Consider the following 19,985-nt stretch of genomic DNA (forward strand, 5'->3'; position numbering starts at 1 on the left):
CTCATGGCTCTCTGTCCTCTTTAAATGCAGCTTTCCATCCAGCCTGCACGCCTCAGATTCTCTAGCAGGCAGGAGTGTGAAGGCCTGAGCTGCTCAGTGCATGAATGAGACCCTGATGCCACCTGCTGGACACCTGCCTTCGCTCCACATCCCATCACAGAGCTCACCAAAGGCTCCTCACAGAGGACTACCCTGCAAAGCACAGTCCCTGCACACTAGTCCTGCTGCCTGCAGCACAGGCACGGAGGGGGCCGCAATGAACTATGTTAAAAGTGGACGTATATAAAAGGGTTGGGTTTAAACTAGAACTGTTCCAAGGCGTGAACTGCCACCCGGCTCTGTCTGAAGATGTTCTAGCATGGGGAAGGGAAGGGCAGCAGTGTAGAGCCAGAATGCAGGGCTCAGCACCACCAGAAACACAGTCTGAGAGCAGCATACTCTCCCTGTTAATACTGACTAACAAGCTAAGGCACAGGGGTCAAGACAGCTTCAAACAAGAGCAGCACCTGAATAGGTCAGAGCTGCCTTGCTTTGGCTAGAGAGAGGTTTATAATGAAATCATAGAAAAAGGCAGAATGCAAATGGAAAAGCTATAGTGTAACAGTGAGATTGGAAGGGTGCAAGATTTGCCTTCAATTTCTTTGAAGACACCAGACTTCTGCCTGCTCAGCAGAAGTCAATGGGGAGCCTGGCAGGGAGCTTGGTAAAGGCAAACACTCTCTGAATGACGAGTCAGACATTCTGTCCCCAAACAGGGACACAGCACTAGTGCTCTAGGTTCCTAATGGGAAGTGGCTCTATCATCCCATTAATGGCATCTCAAAAGTTGCTCTGAAAACAGCCACTAGCTCCAGTACATCCCAGAAGCAAGAAAGCAGCAGTACCTTGGTCTTTAGATCATAGCGTTCCTCCTTGTGCGTGCCACTGTCCACCACATGGACAATGTCATTGATGGTGATGGAGGTCTCAGCGATGTTGGTAGCCAGGACAATCTTCCTGACGCCAGGTGGAGGCCTCTGGAAGATGTTTTGCTGGTCCATCATGGGGATGTTGGAGTGCACTAGGAAGTAAAATTAGAGTCAGTCCTGCTCAGCTGTGCTACTTTGCAGTACAAGGCCAAGGTAAAAGCAAGGGCTGAGAATCTCTGCCTTCTTGTACCATCACCTCCTGCTTCCAGAAATGGGGGATAAAAATGAGGACACCACTTCTAAGCATTCATTGTCAGCAGTTTCCTGCCAGCCAGACCCCAGGAAAAATCTGGCACATATCATTTGGGAAAGCTCCATTTCAGTTGCTTCAAACTATGGCTCAACATTAGCAGGAGCCACAATCATCTCCCATCCAAGAGAGGCCAACAGAACCACCAGAACATCCCTGGGCCCCATGCAGAAGGCCTGCTCCCTCCCACAGTCCAGTTCCACAGCTCTCCCTTTTCAAAAGACCTAGTGGGCAAGGGAGTGGGGTGTCCTATAATCATTTGGTTTCACGTGGCCAAGAATGGTTATCAGCAAGGGCCTGTAACTATCCTACATCACATATTTGCCCTATTACAAAGCAGTAATGCGGTGAAATTCCCAGCAGCCACAGAGACAGCAAGGCAGTTTTCAATAAAGAACACCTGCATTTATTAGCAACTGAGCTGCTCAAAGTTGTGCTCCTGGTTGGCCTCATTTGACATTGAAGAGGGAGGACAAAACCCAAAGAAACCAACCCCCAAATTCTTACAGCCTTGCAGAGCAATATTGCCTTTTGTTTTAAAATTTTCCTCCTGGGATAATGAATATTAAATTCACTAACCTAAGTTGACCTACAGAGTACATCTCCATCCCACAGAACAGGTCTTGATAATCTTTGTAGGCTCAGCATGCAGCTACAGCAAGGCAGAATTTGGCAGTTTCCTCCTTGCCTAATTCTGAATTGCTGGTGGCAAACAGGAAGCTGGTTTCTTTGATCACATACAGGTTTGGATGGCCTCTGCTGGGAGCAGTTACTTGTGCTTGACATGCACAATTACACAACAGGTACATACATAAGAGCATACAAGCTCACTGTGCAGCAGAGTACAACAACTGAAGGGGCTCGTCAAGTCAACTGGCCTATCTATTCTGAATCCTGGAGAAGAAAGGTCTGGCCCTGCCATCTCACCTGGTAAGACAAGGTACCGGCTGTTCTGAGACCCGAGCATCTCGAGCAGGCGCTGCTGCACTCCTTTGATTTCCTGCCAGCCAGGGAGGAAGCAGAGGATCCCACCTGAAACAGAGCAAGAGCTAAGAACAAGCAACCTAGAAATCCAAGTGCTCTTCCCCAGCTGAAGACAAAGAAACAGCTTCTGCTGCACAAAAGAGACACCCACTATTTGCCCAAGTCCACAGCAATCTTTAGCCCAAGAAACCCAAAGAAAAGCAGGGCCCTGGTCTGTGATGCTTCCTACCAGCTGATCTCTAAGGAAACTTGCATTATCCTTACTGTGAACAAATGACAGCATCCTGACCTGTATCAGAAATAGTATGGCCAGCAGCACTAGGGAATTAATAATCCCCTTGTAGTCAGCACTGGAGAGGCCACACTTCGAATACTCTGTTCAATTCTGGGCCACTCACTACAAAAGAGACACTGAGGTGCTGGAGCAGATCCAGAGAGCAAAGAAGCTGGTGAAGGGCCTGGAGCACAAGTCTTACGAGGAACAGCTGAGGGAACTGGGGTTGTTTAATCTGGAGAAGGCTCAATGGGGACCTTATTCCTCTCTACAACTACCTGAAAGTAGGACAAGAGGTAATGGCCTCGAGCTGCACCAGGGGAGGTTTAGATTGGATATTGGGAAACATCTCTTCACCAAAAGGGTCATGCTGGAATCACTGCCTCTGGCAATGCTCAAAAAACATGTAGATGAAGCCCTCAGTGACATGATTAGTGGTGGACTTGGCAGTCTTAGGGTAACGGCTGGACTTCATGACCTTAAAAGATCTTTTCCAACCTAGTTGATCCTATGATGACAGATCCAGACATCATACGAAATGAGACCCAGGGGAACATTTGTCTAGACTTCATACTTGCTATGCTGTATCTACTTCTGTGAGCTCATCAGGACAAGGTTTTACAGCCAGAAAGGAACCAAGCCATAGGTAGTTTGAGAGGCAATATCTACTGCCTTTGAAATACTTAAAACTCTTAGAACTCATCCGACAGTCATCCTGCCTTCTTCACAAAAACCTCCCAGACAAAGATGTTTAACAGGGATGGGTCTCCAATACAGAAAAAATAACTAAATTGCACAGCACAAGGTTGCAAATGCTGGAGCACAGACAAGTCTTGCCCTTCTTCCCCCATCCTCCCAGAACAGCTGCATCTTGGGACACTAGCACTGGGGACCCAGATGTTGTCTTAGCCTGACTCGGGATCAGCTCATGCCACACTGCTTGAAACTACTCAGTTCAACAGGAATTCAAGGTGGCCTTGCAGAAGTCAGCTCAGCATCATGTTCTCTCTATGAAGGGTCTGGGCTCTGCAGGTTCACTCCTCCCACACACACACGAAAGGAAAGAGCAAGCAGGCAAGGCAGAACCTACCTGGTTCTCCATGGGCATCAATCTGGAGTACTAGGTCAGTGATGAGATCAAGATCAAGGACACATTCATCATCAGATTGCTGGATAAAATAGGATGACACATGCAGATAAATAAGCAGCAATCTAGCAGAGAGCAGAAAGGCACACAGCTTCCCAGAGCATCTTCTGGAGAGAACAAATGCCTGTACTTGGACAGTTTGCCCAAGACTAGGAGCCAGGAACCTCAGGAGCCTGGTTTTGGCTCCATCTGGAACCTGCGCTGGTCACAACTGCTGCCAGTTTTATCTGCTGTGCAGTGAGAATATACAGTCGCTCTCCCTTCTTCAGACTTGGAAGCTAACCAAGATTTGTGTACCTCTACTGAACAGTACCTAATAAGTAAAAAAATGAACATGAAATTCTGGGGGACAAAACTGTGCCATATGTACCTGGGACTTCAAAGCCACCAGGCACAGAGCAGCAGCTTTTAAATCCCTCAGTAATGTGGAACACACCTATTAGGCCAGCTTAAAGAGCACAGGTAAAAAATACCAGCCACAACAGAAAGATTGCCCTGAAGGCAATGGGACACCCTTGGCAAGTTTGCTGAGGAGACAAAACTGGGAAAAGTGGCTGATCTACCAGATGGTTGCTCATCCACAGGGAAGGACTGCTACTGGCTGCAGAAATGGGCTGACAGCTTCTAGTCCATCAGGCTGGACTAGATAAAGTCTAGAGGGCACTGCCAACCTCAATGATTCTGTGACTCCATGACCCACAGCTGAAGTGAGATTACCCACAGCAAAGAGTATGCATCTGGAGGGCATTTTCCAGAGGAACAGTAAGACTAGCTGCAGTCAGGGAATTCAGTCATACAGGTTGGTGAGCACTTAGGTAACAGACTGCTGGGAAGTCTTGGACCAGGCTTGCACAGAGCATGCAAACATTCAAAAACTGCATCTATGTATATACATAAGGAAGTACAATAAGCTGTTAGCTTACTCAAGCATGAACAATCTTCTCATTAAAGAGGGACAAGAGTAACTTAGGCCCAAATCTGAAGTCATCTTTATCCATAATCTAATCAAAATACTCTGGGATTCTACTAAGCTGACTTTACCTTATGAGGGTTGATGTGGAATTAAAGCTCAACAAACACTATCCAACAACCGCAGGGAAGAGGGAGCAGTTCCAAGCCCAAACCCTCCCCTGCTGACATGCCAGAAGTTGGTGCCTCACCCAAGGGAAACAGCTTAACCCACTCACCCACCTTGATCTCATAGTGCCGGTGTCGGTGCCGGCCCAGCTTGGCCAAGATCTCCTCCAAATAGTATTCCTTCACTGGGTACATGAAACCCGGCACCTTGACCACAGGGCAATCCCCAAAATAATGTGAGAAACGTTGATTGTCTCCTGTGGCACTCATTAAGACCAGGCGCAGGTCAGGGTTGAGCTTCTGGATGCCCTTTAGCAGGATGAGCAGGAAATCGGTGTTGACATCTCGCTCGTGGACCTCATCGACTACAACATGGCTGACACCCTCCAGGCTGGGGTTCCCCTGCAGCTTCCGCAGCAGGATGCCCACGGTGCAGAAAAGAAGAGCTCCTCCCCTGGCAGGTGGCTTGCTCTCCAGTCGCACCTGATAGCCCACATTCTTCCTCATATTGGGACCCAACTCTTGTGCCACACGCTGGGCAACTGAGATGGCACTGATCCTCCTTGGCTGAGTGATCACTACGTTGCAGCGGGCACCACGTCCCTCCAGGATGTAGTGTTCCAGCAGAAGCTGAGGGATCCTGGTGGTTTTCCCACAGCCTGTATCTCCTGCTATTACCACAACAGGGTTCTGCTCAATAGCCGACAGGATGGTGTCCTTGTGAGGATCTACTGGCAGCGGGTGGCTCTCCTGCCACGAGGATCCTCTCCTTTTCCAGAGGGCCAGGAGATTCTGGCTAAGGCGTACTTCTTCTGCTTCCAACATGGGTATGTATGTCTTCCCTGTGATTGCGTCACTTATGGCACCAGATTCCTTGCTCAGATTCATCATGTCATCTGCAATCCGGGGCCTGGATTCCCTGATGTCCACTGGATACTGGGAGAGACAGCGAAAGTTGTCAGCGACAAAAAGATTAGTACTGGTCCTGAGAAGAACCAAAAGGAACAAGTGCCTGGAACAGACTCAGCCAGACTGGCTTTGCAGTGATCATGAAGCTTTGCTAAAGTCTCGTCAGATTTTAGGTAACTCAGCCACTTACATTCTGAATTGAAGTTATTTAAAGTGAGAATTATCTTGAGCAGTTCCCTGCATTTTCCTCATCACATCCCCTATTTTAAGAGGGGTATTAGTGTTGATGCCTGAACTGACATGCACAAAACAGTAACTTAAGCTTTCCAAGCCAGTGGCTACACTGCAAGCAAGTGACTCAGTGGTCCCTCAAAGACAACTTTTGGAAACTATCAAGTTACACCACCACCCTTCTCTCCCTCAGGAAGCCCAGACACGTAACTTGAACAAAACGTAAGCGTTCAGCTAAGCCACAAATATTCTATCTTGGCAAAAGAAAAAACACAAGGCCCACATCCCACAGGAAGAACAAAAAGGAGCAACAATAGGTCACAAATTGTCAAGAACACAAATCAAAGCATTGGCCCACGTGTTTGCAGGATTAAAAGTTCAGCTACAAATGAGTACTTTTGGATTCAGCCTTACTCAGAGTCACAGAGCCCTCCCTTCCACGCACGGTGTGACAGCTCACATTCACGTAAGCATGGCAGACAGACTGACCTCCTTCAAAATGCTGCTGGTTTTCCAACATTTTTCACCCTTAGTTCAGTCACTTACAGCAGGTCATTCAGAAGCAGCTGCTGTCTTCATCAGAGTCTTGGCTTTTAGTGGATGACCTTTAGTGAATGTCCTAGAAAGGACATTCACTACTGCTTTGTTTACTTTACAGCATCTGTAAGATACTGTAAAGATCACCCAAGATCTTTACTGTTCACGCCCAAGAGTACCACATCAGTGACTTGCCAACTTCCAAACACCAGCAATATTGTCCATGACTTCAATAAGCTCCATGCATTTGCACCTGAGCTATGATCAACTGCATCTTACCTTAGCACCAACTCCTGCTTTGACAATGAATGCTCCCTAGGAACCATGTCTTGGCACTGCTTCAGCTCCTAGGGTGTCTGTTCACCACTGGTCCACCAGGAAGAGGGATCTCCTGGGTGGAAGCACCACCAGCTGCCTGGGGACCTACACCCACACCCACCACTAATGTACAACACTGTGAGAGATGCTCTCAAGGGGAATATGCTAGTATCAGTACCTGGTCCTTGTAAAGCTACAAGGCACAACAAAGGAGTTTAATGGAACCAATACTGGCACAAGGCAGCATTCATAAGCCTACAAAGGAGACCAAAACTGCACTCTGTAACGATCCAAAAGCTAAATAACGCTGTCAAACATCACAGATGCAATAGAGAAGGCCCACTGCCCAGAATGGGCCTCCCTTCCCCAATGGTCAGCAGAGACTGATAAGGTTTTGTGGCCATCTATCAAGCCATGAATTCCCTCAATGCTCTGACGTGAAGCTTTCAACCACATGCAATTCCTGAAGTTAAACAGGATCAGCCAAACGTGATCCTCAGATAGCTGAGCAGGCCTTACGTGATTCAGATAGTTCTCAATCTTGCGCAGGGTTGCCTCAGGGACTTTGATGTGGCAGGGTTTCCGCTGGTTCTCACCAAGCTCCCGCAGTGAAGTCATGTTGTACATAGCATGGCTGAGAGGGTTGTTGTTCTTGTCCACCAAGCCAAGGCTCTGAAAAGGAGGAGGCAGACAACGCTGTCAGGTACAAGACTGCTGCATACAAAGTGACGGTATATAGAGCATGTGGGTCCTACATGTTTAAATAAGCTCACTCCTTACCCTATATCCCAAACCCATCACTTCCTGCTTTAGCCATAGCAAGAAACAAAATATGATCTCATCTCAACTCCCCAGCGAAACAGACACAGTGGAGCCAACTGGTACCTGCTCCCCACACAATGCTTAAACAAAGGTCTTAAACAGACCCACCAAAGAAACAGCAGTCACAACTGTATCCGACAAAACCCTCTTGCAAGGGCTGTTAACTCTCTTGGTACGGTTCTGGTACGTTGTGCCAATTCAAAAGTAAGTCCTACACCATTTTCTTGGTCTTCCCCTCTGCTGACTCTAGAGTCTGCAGCAAAATGTTTGGATTAGTCTACCTACAAGAATGAGAAGATAGTCTGACTCAACAGACAGCAGCAAGGAAGCAATGAGAACAAGTTAACACTTCCAGGTGATCCCTACACATCACTTTCTGTTGAGGGCTCAAAACAAGCGTAACAGCCTTCACAGGTCAGACACTGAATGGGTACAACAGCAGCATGCCCTGAATCCTAATATTTGGAAATCCATGTTTATTAAACAAGAAGCCAAGGATCGGAAAGTTTCAGGCATCACCCCATTAGGCTAGAAAATGGAAGTCAGATGCAAGGAGCCTCTACTTACAGACCAGTTGGACGGTCTGCTCTACTCACAGACCATAGGATGTAGGAGCTATATGCACTTACCTTCAGCTTCTGACAGGCCAGTGCTGCTGCTTTGTTTTCTGCCTCCACCTTGCGACGGCCCTTGGCAGCAAAAGTCATGGGACAGGGCCAGCGGAGCGTGAGCTTGCAGATCTTGGTCTTGGTGCCTACTGTACGGAACTGCATGTATTCCTGAGAGACACATCAAGAACACAGATTTGGGGAGCTGTTAAGGGCCTTCTTAACTAGGCAGGCATTTCCAAATACACCCCAATATTTTTGGGCAGAGCTTAGTTTGTTGGGGTTTTTTCTTTGTTTGCTTTGATTATTTTTTTTAACAGTTCAGTAGAACAGGCTTACTGCACCCAATTGAACCCCTCAGCTCACAAGGCACTGGCTACACAGAAGTGAGAGCAGGCAGCTGTGTGGAGAACATCACTGAAAGCCTATGGGGTGGAGCACAGCTACTGTTTGCTAAGCACATGAGGTCTGGAAAGGAGGTGATCACTGGATACTGGCAAGAATTGAGTTGTGGAAAGATTCCATCAGCACAGAAATTACGCATTGCTCTAAGTAACCAAACTTGTGTTTTTTGCAGATACATGGGGAAATGCAAACCTATCACCTTCAAAAATATTCTCTTTCATTCAGACAGCCACTCCTCTATTGCCCTGGCCTCAGGTAACAACAGTCCTCATGTTTCTATTAAAATGTTCCCCCAATTCTCACCACAAAGTCTTTTCCTTGCTCTTGAGGCTTATTTTTCTAAATCTATTTTTGATTTCCCTTTTCTCCCCAGTTCTAAACTGCCCCCCAAAAGCATCCAAAGAGACTCCGGTTGGAGTCTTTGAGCTTCATCCCTGACAGAAGTCAAACAGCACCTTACCTTGACTGTGGAGGAAGAGGTTGCAATCTGAATCACTTGGGCAAGGAGATTTTTGGGAAGTGGGAACTGCGTCAGGGCACGGATGGCAGTGTTGTCATCTGTCATTTCAATGGAACTCCCTCCTCGGCTAGACAGAAGATGAGAACAGTTGATATACAAATACCTGCTCTGTGCTCAGGCCTACCTCACTTTAAGTCTCCTACTGAGGTCCTGAAACTAAGTAGTAAAGGCACAGATAAGTTTTGGTCATGTGAAAAGTCAAGCTGTATATTGCTACTAAAATCTGTCAGTCATGGAACAATCACCCAGCCCAGCAATGCTACCTACTAAAAAGCAATCAAACCTCTACACTAACGCTGCAAACCAGACAGCATCAACAGCTTTTAACAGCTTTAATAAATAATTCTGAATACAGAGTGTCTCTAAAACCAACCCCTACCATCAAGTCCTTAGGGATCTTACTCCTGTTGACTATTAAAAATCCAAAATTTGTGCTCATAAAATATGAAGACAAGCAAGCAACCACAGTGATGAAAAGGAGCAGATTTAATACTGCCCTCAAAACCAGGGTGGTCAAAAAAGGTCTAAGTGCACAATTTCTGGGAATGGAAATCATTTTAGGCCCAGAAGTGTCAGGCAGGCAGGTAGTAAGTAGGCAGTAGTCTACTCAAAGGGTAAGACCCCAGAGAAGCAGCCTGCACATCCCCTTGTGAGGATGCCAGGCATGAGAACAGACTGCCCTGCTACTGCTCGCATAGGAATGGTGCAGCAGCCAGTATTCAGCCCCTCTACAGACCTCATCAGCAACGTGGGAAGCTGCAGCTCAACTATGTTGAACTGCAGGGGTGCACAAGCTACCAAAGCCTCTCATTTACTACCTTGGCTTAGGAGCTATCAGGGCAGACATACCTTGCATCTCTGCCCGGGGTTCGAGCATCTGGATGTGCCATAGGTAGATAATCAGAAACATCGATTGCTTCTTCTTCCAGCTCTCCTTCCTCCAGTTCCCCTTCCTCTAGCTCCCCTTCCTCCAGCTCTTCTCTTCTCATTGCTTTAGGCATCCTGCCCTGTTCCATGGGCTGGATGGAATCATCTGGTTCCATCCGTCGCCAGCAGGTTGACAAGTCGGCAAGAGATGGTCCAGACTTGGAACGCCACTTGCCCTCTGAGCACCACCTCTCATCGGGACAGCCAAGCTGGTCAGCAAGGAGACGGTACTTTGCAGCATCGAAGAGCTCATTTCTGGGCCCCAGCAAACCCCAACCCTGCAACAGAGAAATGCAATCATTGTTAGCTGCAGTAGAGAGGGAAGTGTTGAAGGCCAGGTTGGACGGAGTTCGGAGCAATCTGGTCTAGTGGAAGGTGCCCCTGCCTGGGGCAGTGGGGTTGGAACTGGATGGTCTTTAAGGTCCATTCCAATCCAAACTACTCTGTTATTCTATGAACTGCATGAAAACAAAACACATCTGGTAAGGGAGAGAAATACAGGAGCAACTCCTTCACATCCCACACAAAAAGGGAAAGAAAAAGGACTTTCAGAAACTGCAGGGGTGCACAAGCTACCAAAGCCTCTCATTTACTACCTTGGCTTAGTAGCTATCAGGGCAGACATACCTTGCATCTCTGCCCAGGGTTCGAGCATCTGGATTAAAGCTTTTCTCCTCCCATTATTTCTTAAGAAAGGGAATCTGTTCACTAACCTCACTTCCCAGGGCACAATTGCTTAGCATCACGTGGCTTGTTACAAAGGGTGGGCCAAGATTTATCAGTATTTTACTATCAACTATATTTAGCATACTGAGGTTTTGAAACCTACCTTGGAGTATGAAACGCATCTCTCTTTGGAAAACCTAGTCTAAACAAGCATAACCTGGGATGACACAAGATGAGGATTCAGGGAATGGTTCATCTCTTTTCATTTTACAAGAAAAGTTACTTGTATAAGCAGTAGTAAGACCTCCCTAACCTAGTGGCTGTTGAAACAGAATAGTTCCTAATCACTGCTGGCCTACCACCCGCATTTAGGACTAAACCATACATGAAGCTCCAAACATACCTAAAGTGCCACACACACCATGTTTTACCAGACCACTGCAATAAATGAGAAGTTACATCTTTAGGCCTCTCAATGGCCATGTATTAGACAAGACTGCATTCTTTCATGCTGTAGGAGTGCCTAAGACAGCAAGAATTCACTTTGCCAGCTGCTGTACTCAAAGCCAATACATTCAGACACCCTCTGCACCGATTAGGCACTACCACTTTTCTTGAACTGATGACTATTTATTTAAAGCATCTGTAACTATTTCTGTAGCTTCCCATCATGAGTGTCTTCTGTTAGGTTACAGGGTTAGCTGGCAAAGCACCAGAGTTTAAGCTTTGTATGCTGGATCTGTGGTTTCAGAGTGCTGAGGTTTTTAAGTTCTAAACTGAAGTACAGTTTGGCCATTTCCAAAATCTGGGGAAAAACATAGTGTAAGCGTAGGTAGGAATTTTTTTCCTTTGAAAACCTGCAGGCTCTCAAAGAAATTAGGAAACAATGCTTTTGTTGCACGCTGACTAGTGAGGCTGAAGCAAGAATGTATTTCCAGTGAATGAGCACCAACTATGCTTTAGGTGGAATTAAGTCAGTCAGTGAAACAAGTTTTACTACACCACAAAATTAAAGAAACCAGCCTAGAAACAGGGGCCACCTGAAGAAAGTTTCATGATACAATTCTTAACTTCTCAAGGCTAGCTACTTCTTAATGTAGCCTTCTTGACCTACGAGCAAATCAAAAAGCTCTCTTACTGTTAGAGCATCTACAGCATCTTTTCTAAGCTCTATAGTAGGAAGATATCATTGTTCTTACTACATACATGAAAAGGAAACTCCAAAGCAAACTCACTTGCTCGAGGTTAGAGACAACAGTCAGTCGCAGAGCTGAAGACAAAATTGCATCTTATTCTCAGCTATGTAACACAATCTTCAATGTGACATTTATAACTCTACTGTAATTGTTTGATATTGGCAGTACACAAATATCAACCACTTCCAGCCATAAAATAGTGGCAGGGGGGGTAGCATAAGTTTAAAAGAGTAATCATAAAACAGAACATGTGATCACCACACTATGGCTTACATGAAGAGAAAACAAGAGCCTCCAAGTACTACACTTGCAAACACACATGGGTAGGCTGACAAAGTGTAAGTTAGTAAACGGTAACAGCAAATATACCCAAGGGAAGCTCTACTCGCCACAGATACTGAGGCTAAGATAAAAGCTGATTATAATCTAGGGCATAAGGAACAAAGGTTAGAACTCAAATAATTTAGTAAGTTCACACCTGGATGAAGCAAGTGGGCTTTTAAGCTCAAATGGATTCAGAGAGCCCAAGACTTCACCCTCTGCCCTTGATTAACAGATAGGCTGATTAAGAAAGGAAACAGGCAAAAAGAGAGAAAAGTCAGAAATCACCAAAATAGATGAGGCCTGCACACTCAAAGGCCTGTTTGTTCAAGATAAAGAGGAGCACAAACTCACCTTGAAGAGCTGACATGCTGCAGCTGCTGCCTGCCTCTCGGCATCGATCTTCTTGGTCCCATAGCCTTCCACTTCCACATTCTTAGGCCACTTTATATGCAGAGTGACTTTCTGAAAAGCAAATATAAGCCGTAAAGCAAGACAGCAGAGAATAATCTCTCTCCTCCAGCAGGAGCATACCTATTTCAAATATCTCTGAACTCTGGGCAAAGAAGAGAACTACAAGTGAAAAATCCCAAACAAACCACTTGTGTAGTCACTTTTACGCGAAGCTCCATTCCACTCTTATAGAAAGAAGAGCCTGAAAAAGGGACAGGAGTTGCCTGCAGTCACACAGAAGCTGCAGGGCTGAGCCAGACCCAGAAGCCAGGCTGACTACCGGCACAGTGCCACATACTCCGGGCCGGAGCTTCGCAGGCTGCAATGTGGCAGCTCATAGGAATCAAATGCCAAGAGCTCATTACAAGAACAATTCAGATTCAGTTAACTGTTCCTATGTACACTGCAGCACACCAGACCATGCCTGAGAAGCACCATTCGCTCTCCAACACATTTCCAGTTGTACTGGCAAGCAAATCTTCCTAACTGCTTCTTTACTCTAATTTTAACCAGCAGCATATTGTACCACAGTTACATAGGCTACCATACTCATTGGGCACATGAGAACCCAGCCTGCAGTACATACTGGCCAACACAAGCTATTAAGAGAACTAACAGTACCACCAGAGCTCCTCTTATACCAGTGCAGTTGGATGAGAGCAGCTGAAAAACCTGCAGAGGCAAAGAATGCTGACAGCTGAACCCTGTCCTTTTAAAAAAAAATGCTCCAGATCAAGAACTCGTTCTACTTCTGGCCCTGCAGATACTGTAGCTGAGTTTCTACAAGGCTCAAAGGAGGGAAATGCCTAAGGAATTCTCTCCTGTTTCTGCAGCAAAGATGAAAGGTGGCATTTCAGTCCGCTGGGAAAACCCCACCTATAAGGCTAGAGAAAAGGCTCCTGACTTTTCAACAGTCTACAGCTGGCTGGCTGCCTGCCTGCCATCTGAATCTCATCTTGCTGTAGGAAATTGCTGCGTACTTTGCCTAGGGGCTCAGCATGAAAAGGCACAGACCTGATGAGAAAAAAGTTGTCTCATAAAGGCCAAGTTACTTGGTGCTCATGAAAAAACCTTGTTTGCTTCCAACTGAGACTTCTCCAGGTTGTCTCACCCATCCTTCCACTCCCAGACACTTTCTGGGTTGAGTTTTGGTTATGGTTTTCTGTTGGTCTTTTTTTGTCATTTAATCCTCATTTTTTCCAAGAGTTCCTTTTTTTGTTGTTGTTGTTTTTAATCTGACGTTATCCTCAACGTTAATCTATTTAAGCGCTAACAAGAATGTGAACTGATTACACAAACTAAAATGATGAAGCATCGGTTATGGTATTCCAAAATTTAAGTTAGGAAACTGCACTACTGCTTAAGGAAGAAGCAAGAAAAAACAACCCACAAATAATAATGGAACTCTAAAGTAATTATTACTTATGTATTGCTTAAAATGCAGGGATGCTTAAAAAGGATGTGGTAATAAAAACTGTCAGGGAAATTTTACACAGAACGTTGTCGGAAAATGTTAATCCATCAGAACTGAATCTTTTCCTGGAATGTATGTCACAGTTAAACTTCAGCTGGAAAGTGCTCTCAGCAATAGAAGGAGAGCTGGTATGATAAAAGAAGGCAAGGCCTTGAACAGAGAGCACCCATCAGTTAAGAACTGCTCAGTTTATAGCAGAAGCTTATAGCAGTTTTGGATCTGGGCCTCTTGCATCCCAGTGAGAGCTCAAAGCACTTGGCAAACTGTTTGCTTGGAACTCCTCTGCTTCATTTCACACACACAGCAAAAAAAAAAAAAAAAAATTCTGTTATTTCATTTTGCCCTTAAGTAGGATTAGAAGCCTCCCTTCACTGCAAACAAATTCTTCTCTGCTGATTGCAACTTAATAACGTAGGCTTAGGCATTTGTTTTATTAGAATCTACAATAAAATCCAGGCCTACTAAGGTCTAAAGTAGAGCATTTAAATTTTTATTTTCCAAGATAGTTGAATACACATCTGATTGCAGTATATGTGTCTCTGCTGAGAAAAGCTGGTTCCAGCCAGCTACTTAAACGAAAAAAAAAAAAAAATTCACCTTTACACACACAAAAGGAGGACAGCACCTGTGTTTATATATACCTACTAAAGTATGTGGGGGGAAAAAAAAAAAAAAAGAGGAACAGGAAGACGTGAGAATATTTCTTGTTTGAAAATCGCACAACTGGTACTAAAACACTTCTATAATTTTCTCTACTAGAGTTCCTTCCTGGACTTAGCAGCTTTCTTGGCTCACTTCCCACTCCATGTGCCACACACCTACCCACTGCCCATCCCAGCACAACAGGATTACCTTTTTTCTTGGCCCATTGGTGTGGATGTACACCAGCTTGTCCCTCGCATGAGAAATGCCCAGGGCTCGTCCAATCACGCTGTTGAGCAAGTTTTTAGGCTGTGGAAATTCCTTTAATAAGTCTCTGGAGTCTAAAAGAAAAAAAACAACAGAGGAACTAAATGTCTTAGAATTCTTGTGCAGTCCTGTTCAGAAACGTGTTCTGACACCTGCTTCACTGCAGCTCTGTGAGCATTCATGTCTCTGAGGTTACAGAAGAAAAGTAAGCAGAGGTATTAAGTGGTTCACCTAAAATGTCTCCAGGTATCAGCAAAACGGCACACAGGAGTGCAAAGTCTCCTGAGCTCCAAATGGAAGATGACACTGCAAATCCAAAATGGGCAGCAATACCATATGTCCCATTCTTCTCCCAAAATGCACAGACTGTTTCTCCCCCTCCTCTTTTAAAAGTATGGATATCCTCTACTTAGAACTGGAGCACTGACAGACTCACTCCATGATTCAGTGCCACTAACAATCACCTAACAGTTTGGAAAGACTTTTTTCCCAAAAAAAGAACATAGTATCAACAGGAAAAAAACCCAACAGACTACATATTGAATCTTAATACAAATATCCTAGCACAGAATTCAAAGCCCAAATTAATGCATGGAGTTGGTGCTGTTTCCTCACTTACGGAGGCAAAAGCAGCTCTGTGTCATTCTTTGGTATTGAAAAGAAACTTAGCAATAACTATTTTGATCAGACTTTGGTACTTGCATCCCCCTCCTGAACCATGTGTATCACCTCAGGGTTAAATCAAGGGTCATAACACACAAGTTACTACTAGTGGCTGGATCTAGTATATAACATGAAATAACGCTTGGAGGCTTCTCCCTGAATTGATTGTGAAGGCTTGATGAGAGGCTGGGAACGCGGTTTTGCACTCACTGCTCAGAGAACCCCCTGGAAGAAGTTTGCCAACAATCTTCAGAGATAAGCCAGCCCAAGCAGGAAACTAAGGAGCAGTGCCAGAGGCAGCAGGTATTGATGGCAGCACAGGTCCCCTGCCTGGTGCATGAGACTATGGCACTTGCAGGAAGGGAATATTAGTGATCAGTTCAACTCACTCATTTAAAAGTAATAACAATAATAAAAATCAGACCGTCCCCAGGCAGAGCAATGTCTCACCCTCCTCATGTTCCAGCCTCCTCCCTGGTGCCAACACCAGCAGCTTTACCACGACACTGGTGAGGAAGCTGCTCTAACACAACCCTCACATGCATTCCTGTTGCACCCAGAACTATAGGGAAGAGCCTTTATTTGAGCAGCAGCCCAAGCAAGATCAGATTAAGTTTAATGTGATAACAATTCCAGAGGAAGTTACTCTACACAAACGGGCAGATCCAACAGCTCGCTGCTGCTGTGAGGGGTAGATACTGCTTCTCCCAGGCTCTGGCACTACCACTGCTCCAGCTCTGGCACAAACCCAAACATACTGGGAGGTGATTAGCAACCCTGGTCTGACAGAAAGCTAAACCAGAAAAATTAATTACTCAGGATTTTACTAGGCTTGCAAGTAAATCAGCCGAGTGCACAGTCCTGCAGGTACCCAAAAGCAGTGCAAGGGAACAGGGAAGAGGAATGGGATCTCCATTCCAGCAGCACAGCCAAGCCCCTCTCACCCTATGTTCAGCATGCAAAACGCATGCTCCCCAGGCAGTTAGAACTTCATTGATCCTGCAGGCCACCAGTGGGTTTGAGCACTACTTTTTACAAGCTTCTAAATCTCTGTGGGTATTCAGGGGAAGCTGAATCATAAGTCAACAACACACTATCACTGGTACTGCCAGAATCTGGAATTTCAGATTAAGCTGTGAACTCCAAGGAGTAATGACCCAACAGTCACACTCACAAGAGCATCACTAAGATCTGCCATCCTGTTTTGCCAAAAACTCCAACTGCAGAGTTGCTATAACGAAGATACACAGTAACCAGCTCCCAAGAAGAAAGCAAGCACTTAAAGAAAGGCTCAGTAACACAGGCAGGTGAAACAGACACTCACCAAGAAGCTACTCAGTGAGGGCAAACTGTAGTTACAAATATATATTATAAGGGCTCACCTAAAAGCTGAACGAAGGAGAAATCACAGGTTTTTCAGGGAAAGCAGAAGAGTTATATTGTACCACTGCAGGCCCAACTCTTGTCTGACTATGTTGGGTAAGGGAGAGAAAAGAACAAAAAAAAAAAAAGGAAAGAAAAAGCATGTTGCTGATCATATCTTCCTCTCCAGAAAAAAAAAAAAAAAAAACCAACAACAAACCAAACAAAAAAAAAAAAAAAAAAAAAAAAAAACAACCACAAACATAAACAAAACACCCCAGCATGCTGATCCAGAGCTCAGAAAAAAAGTAATTACTGGTCACGTCCAGTTTTGAACCTTCTTCCTCCAAACTACCTGAATCTCAGAGAAACCACTTTCAGAAGCCAAATGGACCAGATACAGAAGGAATTTGGGTTCCTTAACACATACAGGGAGATGCTGAAATACAACCTCTGTGGCGAGCGATAAGGTTGCCGGGGGCTGGGTATCATTTGAAGACAGGTCGCCTTGTAATTCGACAATTGGCTAATTCTGACTCCCAGCTGGAACGGCCTTAAGTTGGCATTACTTCTCAACCAAGTCCATAGAGGACAAGCTGGTATTTAGAGGGCAGCATCAAAATGAACAGATTAAACATGCTGCCTGCTGAAACTCCTTTGACTGTATTGATATTGAAAAGACTGTGCAACACACAATGGGCTTTCTGCGTCTCTGTGATGCTCAGCCACGGTATCTCCCATTATAAAGAATAATACAAACAACCCACCGGCTGCTGTTTCTCATGCATACTTGGGCAAAATCCTTGGACAATTACAGGGAATAGGCAGGAAGTACTCTGATTTCTGAATGCTGTTTGTCCATGAATTACCTTCTATGCATTGGCCAGGAAAGCATGAAAACGGTCTCAGCCTAACAAAGAACTACAAGCCAATTTTCTGTAATTACACAGCAAATGTAGTATTCCTACCTACTCACACAGCAAGCACCACTATATTCAGACTTTGACCTGCTCAGGAGAACTGGAAAAGTGACTAAGGCTTTGGCAGTCTGCAGTTTTATTCCGTTCTACATCGCTGGGATGCATGGAGAGAGTAGTAGTAACACAATTCCCAAATGCACTATTAAATTCACTTAATAAATGAGAAATAAAAGGGGGGGGGGGGAGAAAAGAAAAAAAAGCAACACACAAAGCCCTCTAACACCAGCCTCTATTATTTGGCCTCTAGCTGCTTCCTCTTTCAAAAACAATAACCTGAGAAATTCTACAGTAAGTAACAGGCAGAGGTATAAGCGCATTCTTTTTAAACACCCTCCGAAAAGTAAAACACAGTTACCTAACAACAGAGCCAATTTCTCACATTCTGAGGTGACTCCTCAGTGAAGACTAAATATTTAATCCATTCTGGAGCAAAGAATAGGCTCTCTAAGTAACAAAGCCTAGTTCTGGCTTGCAGATCAGACTCTGAATTACCAGCAGAGACACAATGTCTTCACAGCTGACAATGCCATATTCAGCAGTACCATCTGACGTATCAACAGCGACTCAAGGCTTGATGGATTACTCTCAGCCCATTCTTATCCCCAATTTGAGAGCTGAAAAGATCTTATCTTGCATGAAGCTGTGCCTCACTCATAGTTTTTAAAGAAACAATCTGAAATTGCAGAACTGGATTTGCAGAATGTCTCCCTCCCTGACAGATTGGATTTCTTGGCATCTTCCTCCAAAGAGTGTCTTAGTTCTCTCACTGCTGAGAATGGATATTTGGGTAGAAATCATTTTAGTGGTAGTCACAGCCCTGCAGAGGCAAGGAGGAGAACCTAATACTCCCAAAACAAAACAGTTTATTTTTATATCCAATTCCTATCAAGCCAGAACCACATACGATGTCCAAACCACAGCTCCAACATCATGAAGGAATATTAAAAGCCTGTCTCAGATCACAGGTAACTCAGGGTGGGGTTATCAAAGAAGCCAATTAACTCACTGAAGTTCCTCAAAGCCAATGAGTGCTTTGGCTTAATTTGGTTGTGAAAGCCCAGAGTAATTCCAAGCACCACTGACAGAAAAAAAAAAAAAAAAACCAACCAAAATTAAAATCAAACAACTCCCAGATGTAGCTATTAATCCCATCAGAACTGACAAAAAGTAAAGATAAGATTTGACAAACAGTAAAGACACCTGTTAGGTGCGACAACAGCACATAAAATGGCCCAAAGTCTTGCTCAAGGAAACCAGAGGAGCATTAGATGGATTTAAACAGTTTCCATCTTCCCTCAAATTCTCTTCCCTGGAGAAGCAACAAACAAGCAGCAACAACAAACTATTAAACACACCAATCATCAAGATATAAGCCCCCGCAGTAATAAATTCAAGTCAGTGAAGAATGCTCCTAACACATCAGAAATTTGCAGGGACGAAGAAAGCCCTGTGGCTCTGTAATATCCATTTCATAAGGAATTAGCCTAGACACGTCTTAGCAGGGAGAGAGAAGGTTCCACCTGGCAATTTAGCTTGGAGTACACCAAAATAGTATTGCTTTTCCGGGGCTTGGGGCTCTTTTAAACCATCGTCTAGGATCCTGACCAAGGCTCTTTTCAAGCTACAGAGCAATAAAATCTGCATGCAGTTCTTGCTAAACAAGAACAAACTTCAAACTTGGTAGAACTGACAAGGCTTCTCCAAAAGCAAGTGAGATAATCAGAGAACCAGAATGATCGATGGCCAACCTCCATCCACAGTTGGACCGACAGTCAACGTCCATTCACCGAGGACTCAACTGGACATAGCCCTGATCAACTCACTTTGAGACAGGGATCAAACCACACGGCACCCAGAGCTTCAGTCCAACCTCAATTCTTCTGTGATACTATGAGACAGCAAACTGAATTAGTTTTTCTTAGAACAAAACAGAGGTCAAGATTGCATAAGTCTTAGTAACAAGCAAGAAGTGCCACAGACCTGG

At 44.9% G+C, this 19,985-nt stretch overlaps 1 protein-coding gene across 1 annotated transcript in view; it reads right to left on the reverse strand.

The window, feature by feature from the left end:
• Positions 1-15,092, reverse strand: part of DHX30 (DEAH (Asp-Glu-Ala-His) box helicase 30) — a 19,209-nt gene extending 4,117 nt beyond the window's left edge. Inside the window, exons 1-10 of the mRNA XM_010015353.1 lie at positions 14,940-15,092; positions 12,515-12,625; positions 9,900-10,255; positions 8,991-9,117; positions 8,147-8,296; positions 7,215-7,367; positions 4,815-5,636; positions 3,567-3,645; positions 2,146-2,250; positions 885-1,060 (exon numbers count right to left, since the gene is read on the reverse strand). Coding sequence (XP_010013655.1) covers positions 885-1,060; positions 2,146-2,250; positions 3,567-3,645; positions 4,815-5,636; positions 7,215-7,367; positions 8,147-8,296; positions 8,991-9,117; positions 9,900-10,093 — 1,806 coding nt within the window. The 5' untranslated portion in view covers positions 10,094-10,255; positions 12,515-12,625; positions 14,940-15,092. The remainder of the gene's footprint in view (positions 1-884; positions 1,061-2,145; positions 2,251-3,566; positions 3,646-4,814; positions 5,637-7,214; positions 7,368-8,146; positions 8,297-8,990; positions 9,118-9,899; positions 10,256-12,514; positions 12,626-14,939) is intronic.
• Positions 15,093-19,985: the final 4,893 nt, after the last annotated feature.

This window comes from Nestor notabilis, unplaced genomic scaffold (assembly GCF_000696875.1).
Source record: "Nestor notabilis isolate BGI_N333 unplaced genomic scaffold, ASM69687v1 scaffold8820, whole genome shotgun sequence".
NCBI lineage: Eukaryota > Metazoa > Chordata > Aves > Psittaciformes > Psittacidae > Nestor > Nestor notabilis.